Here is a 17,512-nt window from a genome sequence, read left to right on the forward strand (position 1 = left end):
GCAGTTTCCTAGTTAGCCTTGCTTTCATTTAACAATTTGGTTACCTCAGCCGAGCGTTAACGCTGCCTTCCAGGCACAGAAGTACTGATACCAGCGAGTCTGACAGAACTTTTAAATTAAGACTGGAAAATATGTAAAGAAGAGAGGCTTTTGGGATGAAAAAAAAGCGGTGCATAGCTTCTGTTATGCAGAAGGCTGACGTGATTATGCTGATCTAGCAATCATCACTCATCCAGAAGCATCCATAAAAACAGGAGCTGTACAGCACTGATGGCCCCTCAGGTGAGTAGAGTTTTGGTAAACAGCTCCATTCTCCTTGTGCCTCACTGAACACAACAACAAGCAAGAATTGCTTGCCAGGCAGAAAAGGACAGATACTGTGCAGAACAAGAATTTTTGTTAAAGCTTTTTAAAAGAAGACTACAATTACGTCAGAAACAAACAAACAAAAAACTGTAAGAAAACATAACTTTTTAAGTCATCAGGAATAAATAATGGTACTATTTTTATTGAGTGATGAGTTAGTAAGGTCACTCCATCCTCACTAAAGCACAGGGCCTTTCTCTGTGGAGCATCTGTCGTCCTAAGGACAGACCTTCTCCCATTGCTAGCTGCAGCCATAGTCAGACTGAAACAGACTGGGAAGCGAGCGTATCAACAGCCTGACATTTCAGAACAATTTAACTTTCTTTGTCACCCAGCAATGGCACATAATTAACTGTTGAGTTGGGGAAAACACCCAGTTAAGAAAGTGAAACTCACCAGGAGGAGGAGGCCTCTGCGGTGGCTGAAGCGGCCGAGGCCGGTTAGGAACGGACAGGGACCTGCTTGGAGAGCGGCGGTGGCGCTCCCCACTTCGCTCCAGCTCCTGCTTCAGGTCAGCCAGGGCTGTATCATCTAGGGAAATTATAGAAAGGGTCTGTGTCAGATACTCACTGGAGGAAATGCACCAAATCTGGGCGGCTCCTTTTTTGTACTGCTCTGCTCCCCCTGAACGTCTCCCACTCCAAGAAACATCTACCCTTTTGTCAAACATTTATTTCTCTTTCTCCTTCTCCAGCATTTATCGGCATTGCCACTGACAAAAAGACTGCCCGCCTTTGATTTCAGGGTTACTGGTCACCTCGTTACACTGTCGGCTTTTCAGAGGCAGACTTCAGCAACTGGCATCATTCAAACTGTGACGTGCAGCCACGAGAAGGCTCGTCATGGTCGGTTCCCTGCTCCTCCTTCCTGAACACTGAAATTCCCTCTGAAGATTAGGCAGCTTTCCTTGCTCAGAACTGTTTTCATGCCAGAGAAAAACCTGTCAGAATCGCTCACTCATCACATCTCTGCTTTCCAGCAATGTTTCATAACAGGAACACCTGCCTCAATGTGACAGCCCTTGATTGCACCTTAAATGACTAGACTATTGCCCTTTCATCCCACCTAAGCCTCTCTGACAGCTGGAGAGGAGAGGAGTAGGGATTGCTTATTCTCCCAGTCGGCTGCACTGAGATCTTTCACCTCGGTTCTCTCACCTCCCTTCCCTGCCCAGCCATGCAGATACAGTCTCTAGGGCCATAAATCCACTGGGTTTAGTTTTGTCCCTGTGGTTTGGAGAGGATGGGGAAGGAATTGAGAAACAGCAGTCCCTCATGCTTTAGGCATTTGTACAAAAATTCCCGTTTTTCAAAAAGCCGTGCTCTGCAGGGAATGCTGAGCTCCCTCACAATTTCCTGCTCCCACTCAGCACCGGATGGCAGCCGCAGAGACGCAGCCTGTGATCTGCCCAACCTACCCCCTCCTCCCTCCGCATTTTCTGTACTTCTAAGCAACAGCTATGGCCTCATCAGTAGGATCCAAGGAGTCATGCAGACACCTAAAGGCGCAGCTTGAAATTCTGGCAGTAACACTGAGCAAAACACAAAAAAGTCAGCCATCGCCATTCAATCCCCCCCCCCTAAAAAGACTGCTGGTTTTTGGCAGTGGCTCCCAGGAACATCAGTTTTGTGAGGCTATTCTCTGACCTCTGAAACACACACACACACACCACCGTGCTCCTGTCCTTGGTTTCCATCCATGTCTAACACCAGCTCTACAATCACCACACCTTTGATTACAAGACACTCAGGTAGAATTGGAAGCTTTATGGAGGCATCTGAAATTGCAGAGACTTTCAAGATGGATTGAATGTATCATATTTTGACTTGTGTGAGAGCGTGACACCAACCTTCACCTCCTTCAAACTATACTTTATAGCCTCTATTTACTTTTTGATATCTTTGCTGGAGAAGAGTTAGCATGGGTGAAAAGAATCACTGCAATTCTCTGTGGCATAATGAATCCTCACAGAGCAGGCCAGAGGTGCTCGGAGGGCAACTCATCCTATAACACAAAGTGATTGTTTTCACTGCATTTAATAATGACAGATCACTCCTTGGCTCGGGGCTTTGTTTCTGGGTCTGTTCCCACGTTGCACGCAGCATGTGACTTCAGGTGGGCAGGAGAGCTGTACATCACTGCGATGGCTTGGAACATCTGTCTGTGTAAACTTAGCAGTTTTATTTAATCTTTACGAACTCTACTTCTGACTCACCCTTTGAAGGTATAAAAGTTTGCACTTTTATGCCATAAAACTCACTTCTGTGAGAGTGCAGAAAGACAGCTCCTGAATCACTGGGGAAGTGTTTGATGTGTGATCCGTCCTGTCCATGCTTGGCCAGTAAAGCATGTCCTGATCGCACCCCAACATAATAAAACTGCTGCTGTGGCTAGTTCCTGCTGCAGTTTATATCAGTATTCTTTTCACAGCATTAACTTCTCTTTACCAAGTAATTTCGTAGTAATATGCAAACAAGCCAGGTGACCAGACAAAAAGGGCAACACACTTGCAAAGCACTAAAAGAATGAATACACCTGCAGTGTGAACCTTGACTTCTTCAGAAATAAAATAGCAGTAAAGGAGTAATTTTAGGCTTCTTTTGAAGTCAGTTTGAACAAAACTTCCTGGACAGTCCAGCTTACTCCAGACTGCACTGCCACAACTATTGCTTAAAGGGTAAGCAATACCCTTTACATATACAGGCAAAGCCCATCACCAAATCAACAGCAATCCTTTCGTTTGATTTTGCTCTGTCCCTCACCAATGAGAAAATAAAGTACAGATGATTTTGTATTTTATGCCCTGGTGCTGTACAACAGCACCAAATGGATAAAAAGACTTAATTTCTCATGACTTTAAACGGAAACCAGCATTTCTAAGCATTACTACTTTGCCCTGGGCTGAAGAGAAGGAGAATCTAAGCTTTATTATTTGTATTGTTCTTGTTGCCTGAGGGCCTCAGTTACAGTCACAAACTTGATAGGGGTTGAGCACTGTACAGATATGTATCAAAAAGATGATCATTATCTTTGAAGGACCTACAATCAAAATATAAATGAACAGGGGAATACAGACAAGAGGAGAACAAACAACAAACATCCAGGTCTTACTTTAAGGAATGTACATAATTTACCTTTGTACAGCTGTGGGTTTTGTCCAGATTTGTTTGAAAAAGCTGCGGATGCAAAGTGTCCAGAGCCATCAGGCAAATCTTCTGCTGAGTCTGCTTCTAACTGTTGACACAAAGCATCATCTAAATAATCATCTTCATCCTCCACTATATCACCTGAATTAAAACATAAAATACACAGATTTAATGAGCAAATACATTCTCCGTCTCTCCTTATTATCAATGAATTAATTTAATATACAGGTTGGGCAAGCTCTTTTTGTAACCTGCACTTCACTACATTTTGTTTCTACACAGACAACTGTACCACACGTAGGATTTGCTAACGTAGTTTATAACACTAAATTGTTAGGACAATCCTAACCATGGCTTTAGTTACAATCTTCTTTTTAAGAAGCGTGGTTTTATTGCAAATGAAGATACTGATTGCACTCATACTGTACCTGCTCTGTGCAATCAAAGTCGGCGAAACAATTTCTCACAGCTAGGCTTAGAAACCTGCTTCTCACCTTCTGAGTCATAGTCCAAACTTGAGAAGTCAAAATTTTCTTCCAGAAGACAGGAGTTTGCTGTGGGGGACATGGGGACAATGCTGTCCCGTTTTCGAGCAATTTCCTCCTGAAGTCCCTTTAGCCAGTCCTTGGTCTTGGGTCGGATCTTCACTGTTCTGCCTCTAACCTAAAACAAACAAAATTGTTTCCCCTTTGCCAAGCGATTTCACAAAATAAGTACACCTGAACAAAATAAGCAAGTCCTGACAGAAACTGATATAACTAAAGCTTCATCTCAGAAGATAAATGAAAAGGAAGCACACCTCCTACCCCCATAACCAAGTTTTCAGACTGTAACAATATTCTTGAAAGAAAATTAGCTTCAAAGCTCAAAAGCTGTGCTGCTGCATTTGGGAATTACTTGAGAAATAGGTGAAATATCAGCTATCATCAAAATGATACTGCGATAGTAATAATGGTGTGGGAGGGTTCCATTTTTGAGTCAGTAGCTTTAAAACAGATAGAAACTTGCTACCTGCTGCAATCTGTAAGGAGAGTCTTTCCTCAGAAATCCCAAATATGATGGTTTGTGTATACATAAAGTATATTATTGAACAGATAAAGATTGCAGCTGCTTATGTGAGTTGCTTCATGACATTTTGGGGTAAGGTGTATCCAAAACAGCAGCTTTGGCAGCCACATTCATTTGGAAAGTTCCTGTCTCTGGTTCTGAGTCTCTTGACACATTGTACACGTACAACTGTGTTTGATTTTGTGCTATAAATTAATTGATTAAATGAGCCCAATTCAAAGATGAAACTCCAAATATGAAAGAAGAACAAAGGGTTAAATCCATTACTTCAGTGTTAAGTTTACAATGCAGCCCCACACACAGTCAGCATGAATGAGGGGGTTGATGAAGTGTAGTGTCTATGTGTGGGAAGGAAGAGCAGGGGCCAAAAAGGTAAACACTTACAGCTAGTGCTGAGTTTACCGTGGAGGACAATGAATCACGTTGTTTGAGCTTGGTAGAAGTTTATTTCGTACACTTAAGAGAAACAAAAATCTCTAAACAATAATCAGGAGGATGCTTTGGCAACAGTATCAAGTCACATAACCTCTAGAGAACTGCTTCAAGTGCCAAAACAATGACCAAGCCCATGTATTCTGCAGCGTTATCGCAGGCCAGTTCCTAAGCACTGCTTGGGAGCTCCAAGAAAAGTGACTTCCTGACCTCCTGAAATAAATATTTCATTAAAAGCCTCAGCAGCTGCGAAAGCTAAGGACTTTGTAAGCACTACACTTCTTCAAAATAACGTCACTTGATTTAGCTAGAAACTTAACTACCTCATTCTAAGTAACCACTTCTGAGAAATCTGGTAGGAAATTATGATGATAGGTTTGAGGTGGTCTTACCTTGACACCATCTATATCCATAACACGAAGCGCTGACTGGCTGTCCTCAAACGTCACCAGCATTTGACCTCCACTGATCCTAGTAAATAAAAAAAAAGGCAGAGGAGAGAAAACAGCGCATCTCACTTCACAAGTGAATAAAAAGCCTTAAATGCAACCACAGTACAGCTATTTTATTTGGTTTTCATTGTGTTTTTACTCACAATTTTTCAAGGAGGAGCAAGTGATCTGTGAATTCCAGCTGAGCTCTTCCTCTTCCCCCATCCTCTCCTGTGTGAACCCAGCATCATGCCCTTAACTAGGTTGTCCCTGAAGCAGCAGTACTAACATCTCAGCAGATATTGATAGGATATCTAGTCTGCTAACCATACTCCCTCTGTACTACCTTCCTTGGCTCTGCATCTCTCTCACATCAGAGAGCATGCAGTGTCCCCTAGTATTAGTATCCCATCAAGCTGTCAAGCAATTTAAAACAAAAACAGAAACTAAAGCATCTTCTTTTCTTGCTCCATTCCTTCACAAGCAAGGTGGTGCTGTTCCTGCAGGGCTCCTTTTGGACCCTCGACTTATATTTGGTACTTCATAATACCTGATGGTTGTCAGTTTTCTCTATCAATAAGTGGGTCAAATAAAACGTAACAATTTTCTAGTCTTGTTTTCCAGGTCACCTTTCAGATCTTGTCCTGTTTTGCCTGTGTTTCTCAATAATAGAAGTCCCATAACTATGCTGGAACCCTGTACAGAATCAACCAGAATGAAATTAAACTGCTCTGCGGTGTTCTGCAGAAGGATCAGGCATCCTCCATACTCTTCAAAAACAACCCAAAACAAGCAAAACAACCCTCAGAAGAAATGAGAGCCAGCCAGGAAATCCTAGTGAGTGTGAAAGAGTGCTGGAAGACAGCAGACCTCCTCAGGGGAAGTGAAGCAAGGCCAGCAGAAGCAATGCCCGTAAATGAGGCCTGAGTCTAAAGGTGATGACTCACATCAAAGCCTCTGCTTTGTGGTGCTGTACTGAATAAAGTTCTCTTTCATTTAGACAGGAATGTTGGTAGACCCTTTCTTTAACGGGCTGACGAGAGGTAAAAGATACTCAAAACATGCGTATATACATTTCTAATGAAGAATTCAACCTGCAGTAAAGGAATTCCACGTACTACTTCCTAATACAAAATTAATTCTGTCGGGACAAAAAGGGAATTGCTAGTCTGTGTTTTTGAATGATGATGGTATGCCATCTCAGATCTCAGATTTACCTGACCAGAACAATAGTGCCATAATCCTCAAACATTTGCATGAGCTCTGTACGCAAGTCCTCAGGAAAATCGTTTTTCTCTTCTGGCGTTGGTGACAGCAGATTTACCACTACTGTGGCATCCAGCGGTCCCTGGAAAGATGACACTTCCTGGAAAACACTCTCACGAGCAGCTTGATTAACTTCCTGAACTTCCACTTCTACAATAGCTAACACAGGCCTACGTGAAACAAAGGAAAAATGCTTATTTAAAATTAACGTAACCCAATAGGAAATGCTTATATGACATTAAAAACAATGTTAAACAGTAGGACATGCAAGAATTTGGTTGTGTGAAGGACAAACATATCAACTCCATGTATCTGTGCTCATTTTTAACTCCACAATGTCAAAGTTCATTACAAATATTTAATTAAGCCTGGTATACCTTAGAAAGAAGTGATTATTATTTATCTTCTACACAGAAAGAGAGGCAGAACAAATTACTTAAGGTCTCACAGCAAGAAAGCACTGCAGCTGGCAATATAGCCCAGAAGTTTGGAGTCTGATGGACTGTTTCATTTTTCCTGCAGTGGAAAACCATGCCTTGAGTAGATTAATTATATTCACCAGTCCTGCATAAGCTGAGTGTAACAGTAAGGACACACCACAGACAAATTCAAGTAACAATTGTGTGTAGCACTTCTGGCTAACCCCTAGACAAAAATACCAGGATAGTTTGCTCATTCTTAAACAGAATAGGATGGCAATACATTATTTTCTGCTAGACATGGCCACGTAAAGATGTCTGTCTTCCAAAACCTAAGGACAAAATTCTCTATGTGTATAATGTGGTAGTAGAGTAGAGTAGAGTAGTTCAGTTGGAAGGGACCTTCAAAGATCAAGTCCAACTGCCTGACCACTTCAGGGCTAACCAAAAGTTAAAGCAGATTATTGAGGGCATCATTCAAATGCCTCTTGAGCACTGACAGGCATGGGGCATCAACCACCTCGGTAGGAAGCCTGTTCCAGTGTTTGACAACCCTCACTGTAAAGAAATTTTCCCTTATATCTAGTCTGAACCTCCTCTGGCTCAGCTTTGCACCATTCACTATAAAAAAAAAGCATATAGGAAAGTTAGCTATTTCTACAAACACAGTGAATCATAATGCATTTCCATATGTCACAAAGATATAGCTAAGCCTTTTTCTTCCAGCACAAACCTTGGGAAAACAAACCTGCTGACTGTAATTAAAAAGCACTTTTTGCGGTCAAGTTTGCTGAAATAGAAAACCAACGTACGAGAGCCGTGTTTCACAGATTGCATCCTCAGGGTCCTATATAATGAGTGCGGCAGTTCCACTGTGCTTTGCCGAACACAGCAATGTCAAAGCCTTGACACAGAGAAATTGATTGCAAGAGGCATGTTCTTTCATTGCTGGAGGAATACAGAACAGTCCTCGCATGCAAGAGCGCCATGAGGACCACAGAACCACTTACGGTGGGTCACCGAGCGCTGCTGGGAGGAACAATATCGTAGTACTTCCAGAGGGCTAGAAGGGCTGCGACAAAGATTATTCTGAACACAAGGGCACTTTCAGGGTGTATTTATTAGAGAATTTGTTTCACAGAAGTGAAGCAGTAGCAAGTTTACCAAAGAAAGGTCATTCATATCCCTAAAGAGAAGCTAATGAGATAGGGACCAGCCAGAGGCACTGGTCTTTGTTTTCACCTCCTTCTGCAATCTCCATTTCTAAGGGAAGACCAGAAGCTTAACACTATTACTATGAAGAGGTCACACCTGGCCCTATGTACATGGCTTACACCCCTTCAGGCCACACTGGCCCACCACCCTCTCCTCCCACAGCAAGCTGAGTGGGAGTCTATGAAAGCAGCCTGGTTTGGTATTGGAGCTTTCCAAAAGCAAGCAACAGAAAGCCCTCAATTTTCTATCCCTGTTGCTGCAACTTATCCAACCCTTGCTGAGATTACAGTGCAGCAGAAACAAATACAGAACCATAGATACTCTCCACCATGGTTAAAAAAAAAAAAAAAACACCGCAAGAATAATCCAAACAGGACAGTGAACAGATAATAAGCATGGAGTGCCTGTTAGAATCAGACTCCATCCCTCACTCTGAAGGTACAATTGGGTATGACACATTCGAGCCTTGTGGCACTTCTGATTATTTGCTTAGGACTTTACCTGTGGTCAGACGCTTGTAGCTCCGCTCTCCCATAGTACATCAAGGCTCCAGGGGTCCAAGTGTGCCTGACTTTAGTTTCTGCATTCAGATCACTGTCTAGAAGATTGATTTCTCCAGCTGTGCAGCACAAAACATAATTTCAAACCCACTTAAAGCTGTTTTTACTAACAGTGAAGAGAGATTTTATTAAGAAGTACTTCGTATACCCTAGCAGTGGGAGGAGGTGGGTTTTTTTTTCCCCCCAATTGTTCCAGTGTATGCCATTCAAAGAAGAGCTTGTATCCCAAAAGATTTAGAAATTAGGAAATAGAAAGCAAAATACAGAAAGGACAGGGAGTGCAAAAGAGACAGGTGATCACTAGATTAAGACACCTGCAAAATGGTAATCTGAATGTCCCTCAGTCAATTACCTGCACAATTGGGGTTGACCAAAGCTCATATTAGTATTTTTCCTCCTGGCCCCTTATTGAGCATGGAAACAGACACGGTACTTGTGAAATACACTGCACACCTTAACAGTACGCAGGGAGTGAAGAGAAAAGGAAAAAGCAACCTCATGCAAATCCAAACTAAAAATACTTTCTTTGTAAGGCACTAAGGTGACAGAAAGTGCTCCAGACATTATGCTGCAGTGAGGTATTACATTGCTGTCAATAACAATAAAAGGTTTTAGGTCACTGTTTGGGCTAATGGATAACTGTATTTCTTGCCTGCGGAGCTGAAAATGAGTTAACATGGAATATGGCATTTCTCCCTAATCACTCACATTGGGGCTGCACTTTCCTTTTAGAAAGCAAGTAGTCCTCTAGCCTATAGCTAAAAAGAAAAAGAAAAAAAAAAAAAAGCAAGGGAAAAGAATTGGAGCTGAGAGGCAAAAGAGCTTTGCCACCAGCAGAAAGGAGAACTCTGGTGACAAACTGATTAGAAAACCCTAGCAGGGTTGGGAAGAGGGGCAAACAGTCATATCCCCACATGAGCTGGCTGTGGAAGGCCTACAAGCTCCAAAGCAAGGAACCTGCCTCCACTCCTACACAGAGTGGGCTCTTGCAGACCAGCTAGATGGGTCCCACATTCTGCGTGCATTCCATTCACTGAAGTCCTCCCAAAGGCTGGTCTTGCCATGCAAAATAAATAACAAGATTTGAAAATGCTGAAGGGTTTTCCTTCTCCTAAAATAGGGACAGCCAGCACAAGAGAGATGCTCACAATGTTTTAACTTCATTATGTCTCCTTACACCTCTATAAATCGTTTAAGCTCCTTGTTTTACTTTATTTTGATTTCCTTAAATAAGTGTGAATAACTCGGTATCATATCAACATGTCTTCTCCGTTTTGCTTTGTAGTTTTTACACTTAATTAGAAGTACTCATGGTATGACTTGGATTACAGGTAGTAGCTCCCTGACTTGTGAAAAAAAATCACATCTGCAGGCACAAACCAAATTACTTCTCCAGTGATAACACTTTTAATATGAAGTTGTGCAGACTTTATAAATAGTTGGACACAGATGTACCTACAGACTGAGAGAACAGTTATGAAAACTGTCCCTGGACACACAAAGAAATACTTTCTCACTTTGCTATTGTATCTTCTGAATAACAAATGAAAATTGTATATGGTACGTCTGTTGTGCTGGCCACAAATGATCTCCAAGTACTTTCTAAGCACTAATTAATGAAATCTCCCCCCAGTCCAGAAAGTAGCAGAAATGTTCCTAGGAGTTACCAAGGCACAAGAAGTTACAGAAAAGTGCTTACACAACTACTGAGGACAAGACAAACTATGAATCTGGCCTTTATAGCATAGGAACTTTATGTGGAGTAATAATTCTGTTGAAAAGCAACACAATAATTTCTAGATTGCCACAGCTAGGTTGTTTTCAGTTCTTCAGCTAGCTCCTACCACCTTTTCAGTCTGTGTTATGAAGTCTTTGTTCACACATTCAAGAATAAAGGGCTCTCTATCTCTGCAAGTTATTCCAATGAAGCTGAAATAACATCTTTAGTAAAGCCACTGCAATTTGACTAAGCCTAGGAGACACATCTAAAGATAGCTCTCGAAGCCCAGAATTCACAACTCCCCCTTCTTTACATGTCTTCTGGATGAAAATTGAAACAATTTCCAAATAAGGAAGGAAAAAAGACCCTACACACCTGTTTTTTCAAAAGGCAGTTTCTTTCTCCACCAAAGAACTCGGTCAGTCCAGGCTGGGGTTCTGCACTTATCACTTGTATCGTAAGCCTCTGAGCCAACGTCATATTTATATGTTGGTCCAAAATTAATAGTCCCTTCATGGAAGTCTTTAAAAATCTATGAAAAGAAATACCATCTCTTTGATTAAGTTATAGATGAGGTAGGTGCCATTGTGATCTATCAATTTTCTCGTGAACAGGCAGCATTCTGACTTTTAAACAAATTACTACATTCATGTACTACAAACAAATATCTGAAAATGTGTCTTTTTCTTTCTCTCATGGAATCAGAACAAGCCAACATGCAGGTATTCAAAAAGATGGTAACTTTAAAGCACAAGCAAATGAGACATGCTGCCTTACTTTTCCACTGGATTTTTGCTGTTGCAGTTGATCAAATTCCAGAAGTGTTTTCCAATCTTGACGTTTGAGAAAATAAAAGACTTCCTCGTATGTTAGATCAATGCGATAGTTAAAATCACCACACCAGAAGACATAGTCGTGTGAGAACACATTCCGTCCCTAGTTTACAGTTACAGAAAATGGTTAATGTTAAATCACATTCAAGAAAACAACTTTTAAAGTGAAATGTACAACTCGGTCTCTCTGGATTACTACATACTGAAACACATACTTACCATATTCTACTTATTAAAATTCATCTCAGAAAGAACTAGTTACTTCACTGTCTTTTGCATCCCACTGAGATGAATTTTGTAAACAATTCAGTTTACAGATTCTGCCCCCTCTTTTCTGAAGGTATGTCTGAACTGGGACTTCAGTTTTAAATTCACAGTTTAGCTATCATGTATATACATTAAAAATCTGTTTTCCTAGCACATTTCACATATATATATTTACTTACTCTAAATGAAACACAAAATGTGCTTGCTACATGTACCAAGGCACATTAAGCAACAAAGATCTTGATTAAGAACAAACTCCACATTTGATCTTAGGTGCACATGCCATAGTTTTGAAAATGTACTAAAATAAAATATCAATAAAAATTCACTCCAGTCCTAAGTTTACCATCCTATATTCTATCCAGTCATTTTCTTTCAATCTATAAACATCTTAAAACCCAGGGATTCATAAAGGAAACGTTTCAGAGCTGTAGCTGTCATAGCACTAGAGGGCACTCTTTATACGTATTAGACACACGAGGTACATTTAGCTATTGTAAGGGTAGAGGACATAAAATAGTTAATGAGGTATTACAAGGAAAAACTACTATAAGCACAACTTTATGATCACATAGAACAGATATTCTATGCAGGACTTCCAAACTGTCAGTATTGCTTTTTACATAAAACACAACTAATTCATATGCTGCATGTGCCAACTCCCTAAACCTTGCAAACCACAGGGAGTTAAAATTTTATGCTTTGCAACTTAAATGCCCTTTTCTGCTGACTATCCAGAACACACAAACCGGTCCACTCCCTCCCTGGTTTAGGACCACTCCCAAGGGGTCTGGAAAAGAAAACACTGTGGAAATCAGAGCAACCAACATTAAGGGAGGAAAAGAAGCACTACTAGCATATCCCATGGGTTAATTGCTGGCCTGAGGAGGTAAGTGTGAAATAAAACACTAGAGTGATCGATTTGACACCATTCACAGGAAAAATTATTCATACAGACCAATAGCATCTACTTGCCACACTGAGAAATGCCAGAAGTTCCTTGAAAGTGACACATTCCGGAGGACAAAATGTAGAGAACAGAATGTACCCCTCTCGGTGACCAAGAACTGATACACCATACCCAGGCAGGAGCAGCTAAAGCACTGCTGTACTGAGCTGCACGGATGGTCTGTTAGGAACCCCCACTAACTAGTGCCAGCAAGAGCTACCAATACTAGGCTCTCTGGCTCTACCACCAGTCACCTAGATATCATCCATGAGGCCTTACAGATTTGTCAGTTAAGCCTCACTGTCCTGAAGGATCAGCTTGAAAACTCTCCAAAGGCCAGGACCTTCCAAGCAGTGCAGCACCTGTATTTTCTGAAAGGTGTACAACTTTTGTAAAGCGAGTGCTATATTGGGTGCTAAGACAGCAAAGACAGCGTAAGACCAACATTCCCAATGTAAGGATACAGCCTTTACCTCCCATGTTTTCAGCATATATACACTTACTCTTACCATTGGGAAGCTGAGTTTCTGCGTGATTTCTTTATAGTCTTCGTTCCTCTCCTTCACCTGAGTCTGCCCAGCAGTTAAGTGACTGCATATAAAGCAGAAACTAGTACTATAGAACTGAAAACGAATGCTCACAGCCCCTTTATTTCCAGCCTTTCCTCCCATTCCTGTCTTCACAGTGTCTATTGCCACATCCCTGTATAAAAAAGAGAGGGGGAGAGAGAGAGAGAGAAGAGAGGAGAGTAAATGGCTGCAGGGACAAACATTCAATTAACTTTTACTACAACAGAAAGTTAAAGCCTGCTTACAGTGCCATGTCCCTTCCCTCCATGAACTGATACCTGAACCGAAAGCTTGCTGTTGTTTGGCACAACTTTCAGACTGTGACGTTTCTTAATGTTCAAATACTTAAGTTTCAAATGAAGTATAATATAATAGCCTAGAAATAAAACTACTTGAAATTATATTACCCAACCCTCTTGTCCTTCCAAACATTACAGCAAAACATTATTTCTGAAATAGTGGGTTGGAACTTCTGCAGGTTATACATTTCAAGTTTATCTTTATCAGGATCTTAGTGACATTAACTAATTTTACCATTACATTCCCCTTTACAGTTTTGACCACATGGGAATCCATTTTCAGACAGTTAACAATTCAACTGGTGTAACTATGTGTTGAAACCCAACTTTACAGCTGGCGCCAGATTTTTCAGTCAATTGAAAAGCAACAGATCATAACCCATAATTTGTTAAATCAGATACAATAGAATCAGTGATTATTGGACACCTAACTCCTAAGATGAGTTCTGTTTTGATGACAAATTGCTTAGGTCTTCCATGTTGCTAATTACATGCTGCTTCACTGTAATGATTAGCATACACTTAGACTCTTTACTGAAGGAAGGTGACTTGCTTGGCAAAGCAGGCCACCTGCTTGTAGGATAATTTCTCTCAGACAGACAGCCTACTTGAAGAATAAACCATGCCTGTCTGATCAGATAAGCAAATGATGAGATCACTGCTGTAAATCAACCCCAGCACCGTGTACATGTCCTTCTCATTGAGAAAATTTTACTTTCCAGATAGAAGTCAAGTAGCTCTAGACTAGAGTACTACTGGCTTTAAGCAAGGGGCAGGGGGAAAAACACTAAGTCATTGCTGTCAGGCATTGATGACTGAATGATGCAGGATGTTACAGGCTCTCTTTGTGTCTCTCTTCATATTTTCATCTTTCTTTTTCCCCCATCTTCTGTATCTCTTTTCCCTGTCTTTTCTACCCTCCTGCCTCTTTTTCCTCTTTATTTTCCTGTCTTTCCTGACTGCAGAAAACCACCAGAAGACACCCTCAGGGAGGCAAAAGAGGACCATGAAGATTTTCTATGATAAGTTGGGTTTCACGTACTCTGAAAGAAGCAGGTGCTCCGTCTTTTCACTCCTGCTCCCTTCCTGCTGCCTGCCTATCCAATTGCTGACTGATATTTATTGGACTTTCATTCATGGCAAAGGTTATGTTGAGATAACCCACTGTACATTCAACTACTTGTATTTCCTCAGTCCTTTCAGTGCTGTATAAACTTCTGCCATTCTCTCATTTTATTTCTGTACTCTCCAACTTCTGTCTCAATCTCTTCAATCTCTGTAAGTACAGAAGCTTTTTTTTTTGCGCACTTCTGATCATTTTTGTTTTCCTTTTCTGGACACGGAAAAAGCTACAGAACCATACAGGTTAGGTTTGATTACACTCACATAATATGTAGCAGCACACCAGCATTAAATAACAAAACTCAGTTGCTACAATCAAACTCTTCCTTTTTTCTCTCAGTTTCAAAGAGCTACATCCAATTCCTAGCATCTTGACAGCTGCAGGGGAACCACTGTGCTATTCTGCTTCTGATTTTGATCTCCATTTAAACCATGCACTTCCTAGTGGATTATTCAGATTTCTGGTGAGCCAGGTTACATACTGGCAGAAACACTCCTCCTCTGGACAATATCAACAAAATAATTCATTTTTAAAATCACACTGAAGAAAGATTACTGTGAATGCAGCCATGCAAGACCGTTAGGTTTACCAGGATGGCATTACCCTACCTAGCCTACAGCAAGAACTTGCTGTTGCACAAGCTCTGCACTGATCTTCTCCGTAGATATGAGATCAGTGGGAAGAGAGGGCATCTCTTGAAATTTTAATCACAAAATGCAGTGCTCCTAATGTGGAATGGAAAGCACTGTTTAGATCACTCTAGACTTTAGGACAGATAGATGCCTTAGGATAGATCTAGCTAATTACTCATTTCCTACCAATTCTCAGTTAGTGAATAATTCTTGCCCACGGCAAAGGCATTTTATGCACAAATCCCTGTGGCTTGGTACTCTTTACCTTTCCTCTTTAATAAAAATGAGAATCTTCCAGGAGCAAGAGGAGTTTGGTCAGGCTCCAGGGACATCAGTTCTAGCAAGCTGAGGACAACCATCTCTGCACCCTCCTAACTAGGCACATAGTTCTGTTTCATGTGAACTCTGGTAGAGACAAACACTTAATGGGCTCTTGTAGCTCTCAATTCTGTAACATGTCAGTGGGCAAAATTAGCTCTCTCCCTTTACCCTCTCTTTCCACCTTTTCCATCATTCTTTTCAAGTCTGGAAGCAGACCTCTTTCTGCACAGAAACAATAAAGAGAGGGCTAGAAAGTAAAACCTTGCTCTTCAGGCAGAGACGGGCACATGCCTTCACTTGATGCTCAAAACACTCTTGGACTTACTGGGTCAGGTCATTCTTTTTCCAAAGAAGATAGTAAACCCTAAGTGCACACCTAGAGCATGCCCGACCAAACACACTACCTGGAAACAAGTCTCTCCCACACTGGAATTCGGGTCTGTACAATTCCCGTCAAGCTGAAAAATCACTCCTGCCCTCTTAGGCCAAACTCCAACAGCAGACATTACTGAAGATGCAAACTTCATTAATTATTTTTATTACCTGATGAAGGGGACATGAAAGGGCCGTACGAAGATGAAAAGACAAACCCCAACAAGTTGTGCTGATGTCAGCTGAATGTAACGATGAGTCCTGGAAATTGCCTTTTGAAGCTGTTCTCCCCACATCTTTCTATTCGTTGTACTGGAACAAACAAAAAATCATTTAATGGAATCAAAAGAAACCACATACAATCAATGAAATGAGCAGATTAACTGTGCTTTAGGTTTACAGACAATCCATTAGGCTCTACACATGCTGCCTCCAGAACTGGAAGTGCTGTAGGATGCATGTCAGAGACAGCTTGTGAGCCAGCCCAGACAAGCAGGGTCAGTGAGCCAAGGCACAGCTGTATTTCTGCCTATCCCACTTCTGGACACGAGATGGAATTTTGTCAGCTATGTTAAGGAATGATCCATGCTGTAAGCTGACTGTAGTAATCATAAGAAGAAAAAAAAAGCATGTCAAATCTCATGACTTGTAAGATTTCTTGTGCTCAGTAAAGAGATCTCTGGATCTTCTCTGACTTGAAGGTGACTGGTTCTCCTCAGAGGAGTTAGCTATCAACTGTTCTCAGCTGAAGCCTTGTGCATCTACCTTCAGTTTTTCAGACCTAGCCTTTTCTTATCTCCAGAGTCAACTGATACATGCAGGTACACTGACAGCTCAGTAGTCCTGCTAAACACTACTGTAAATTGTCACGCCTAAAAAAGACAACTAGTCAGCCTGATGAATCAGCATGGGAAATACCATTTTCAGGATCTACCCCAACTCCTCCTTCAGAATTGAAGGGACTCTCATGGATCACAACCTACTGTATACGCTGACATGCTAAGCTCAGACTTTGCCTTTAACTCCTTGAGCAATAATTTTCACAAATATGATTAGCCACAGGGACATTTTGTTCCTTTTTAGAATTCCCACATGAATGTCAATTATGTTTAGAGACACCAAGCACATTTTTCCAACACTAGACAGGGGTTTAAGGACAAGTGTTAAAACAATGTCAAACATCAGAATCCTTCTCTGCCAACGCAAAGATTTAAAAGACTTAAAAACCAGTGTGTCCTACTGTATGGAGGCTGAAATAGCACTTCCAGCACAGTCCCAGTGCCATTTGTTAAACGTATTTCTAGCTATGATAACATGCTACAGACTTGGAAGGAAGCATTCTGTATACCTGACCAGACAAAGCGCAACTCTGGAGGCTTTTGTTGGATGGTTCTTTTGAAGAATGGGGGCTTGTGTTTTTTTTTTTTTTAACCTACCTGGCATTCACAATATTTCCTGCACTTAATTCAACCATCTCTTCAAATCCCACTGCAAATATGTCAGGAGGACTGCTCTCATCATCTG

The 17,512-nt window shown here is 41.3% G+C and overlaps 1 protein-coding gene across 5 annotated transcripts in view; it reads right to left on the reverse strand.

The window, feature by feature from the left end:
- Positions 1–17,512, reverse strand: part of SYNJ2 (synaptojanin 2) — a 64,275-nt gene that overhangs the window by 7,122 nt on the left and 39,641 nt on the right. For all 5 annotated transcript variants that reach the window (XM_035538606.2, XM_035538605.2, XM_035538607.2 and 2 more), the window contains 11 exons: positions 17,425–17,509; positions 16,160–16,300; positions 13,182–13,374; positions 11,401–11,559; positions 10,999–11,155; positions 8,845–8,962; positions 6,661–6,879; positions 5,405–5,483; positions 4,007–4,175; positions 3,501–3,653; positions 763–897 (listed from right to left, as the gene is read on the reverse strand). In XM_035538606.2, the coding sequence (XP_035394499.1) occupies positions 763–897; positions 3,501–3,653; positions 4,007–4,175; positions 5,405–5,483; positions 6,661–6,879; positions 8,845–8,962; positions 10,999–11,155; positions 11,401–11,559; positions 13,182–13,374; positions 16,160–16,300; positions 17,425–17,509 (1,608 nt within the window). The remainder of the gene's footprint in view (positions 1–762; positions 898–3,500; positions 3,654–4,006; positions 4,176–5,404; positions 5,484–6,660; positions 6,880–8,844; positions 8,963–10,998; positions 11,156–11,400; positions 11,560–13,181; positions 13,375–16,159; positions 16,301–17,424; positions 17,510–17,512) is intronic.

This window comes from Cygnus atratus, chromosome 3, assembly GCF_013377495.2.
Source record: "Cygnus atratus isolate AKBS03 ecotype Queensland, Australia chromosome 3, CAtr_DNAZoo_HiC_assembly, whole genome shotgun sequence".
Lineage (NCBI taxonomy): Eukaryota > Metazoa > Chordata > Aves > Anseriformes > Anatidae > Cygnus > Cygnus atratus.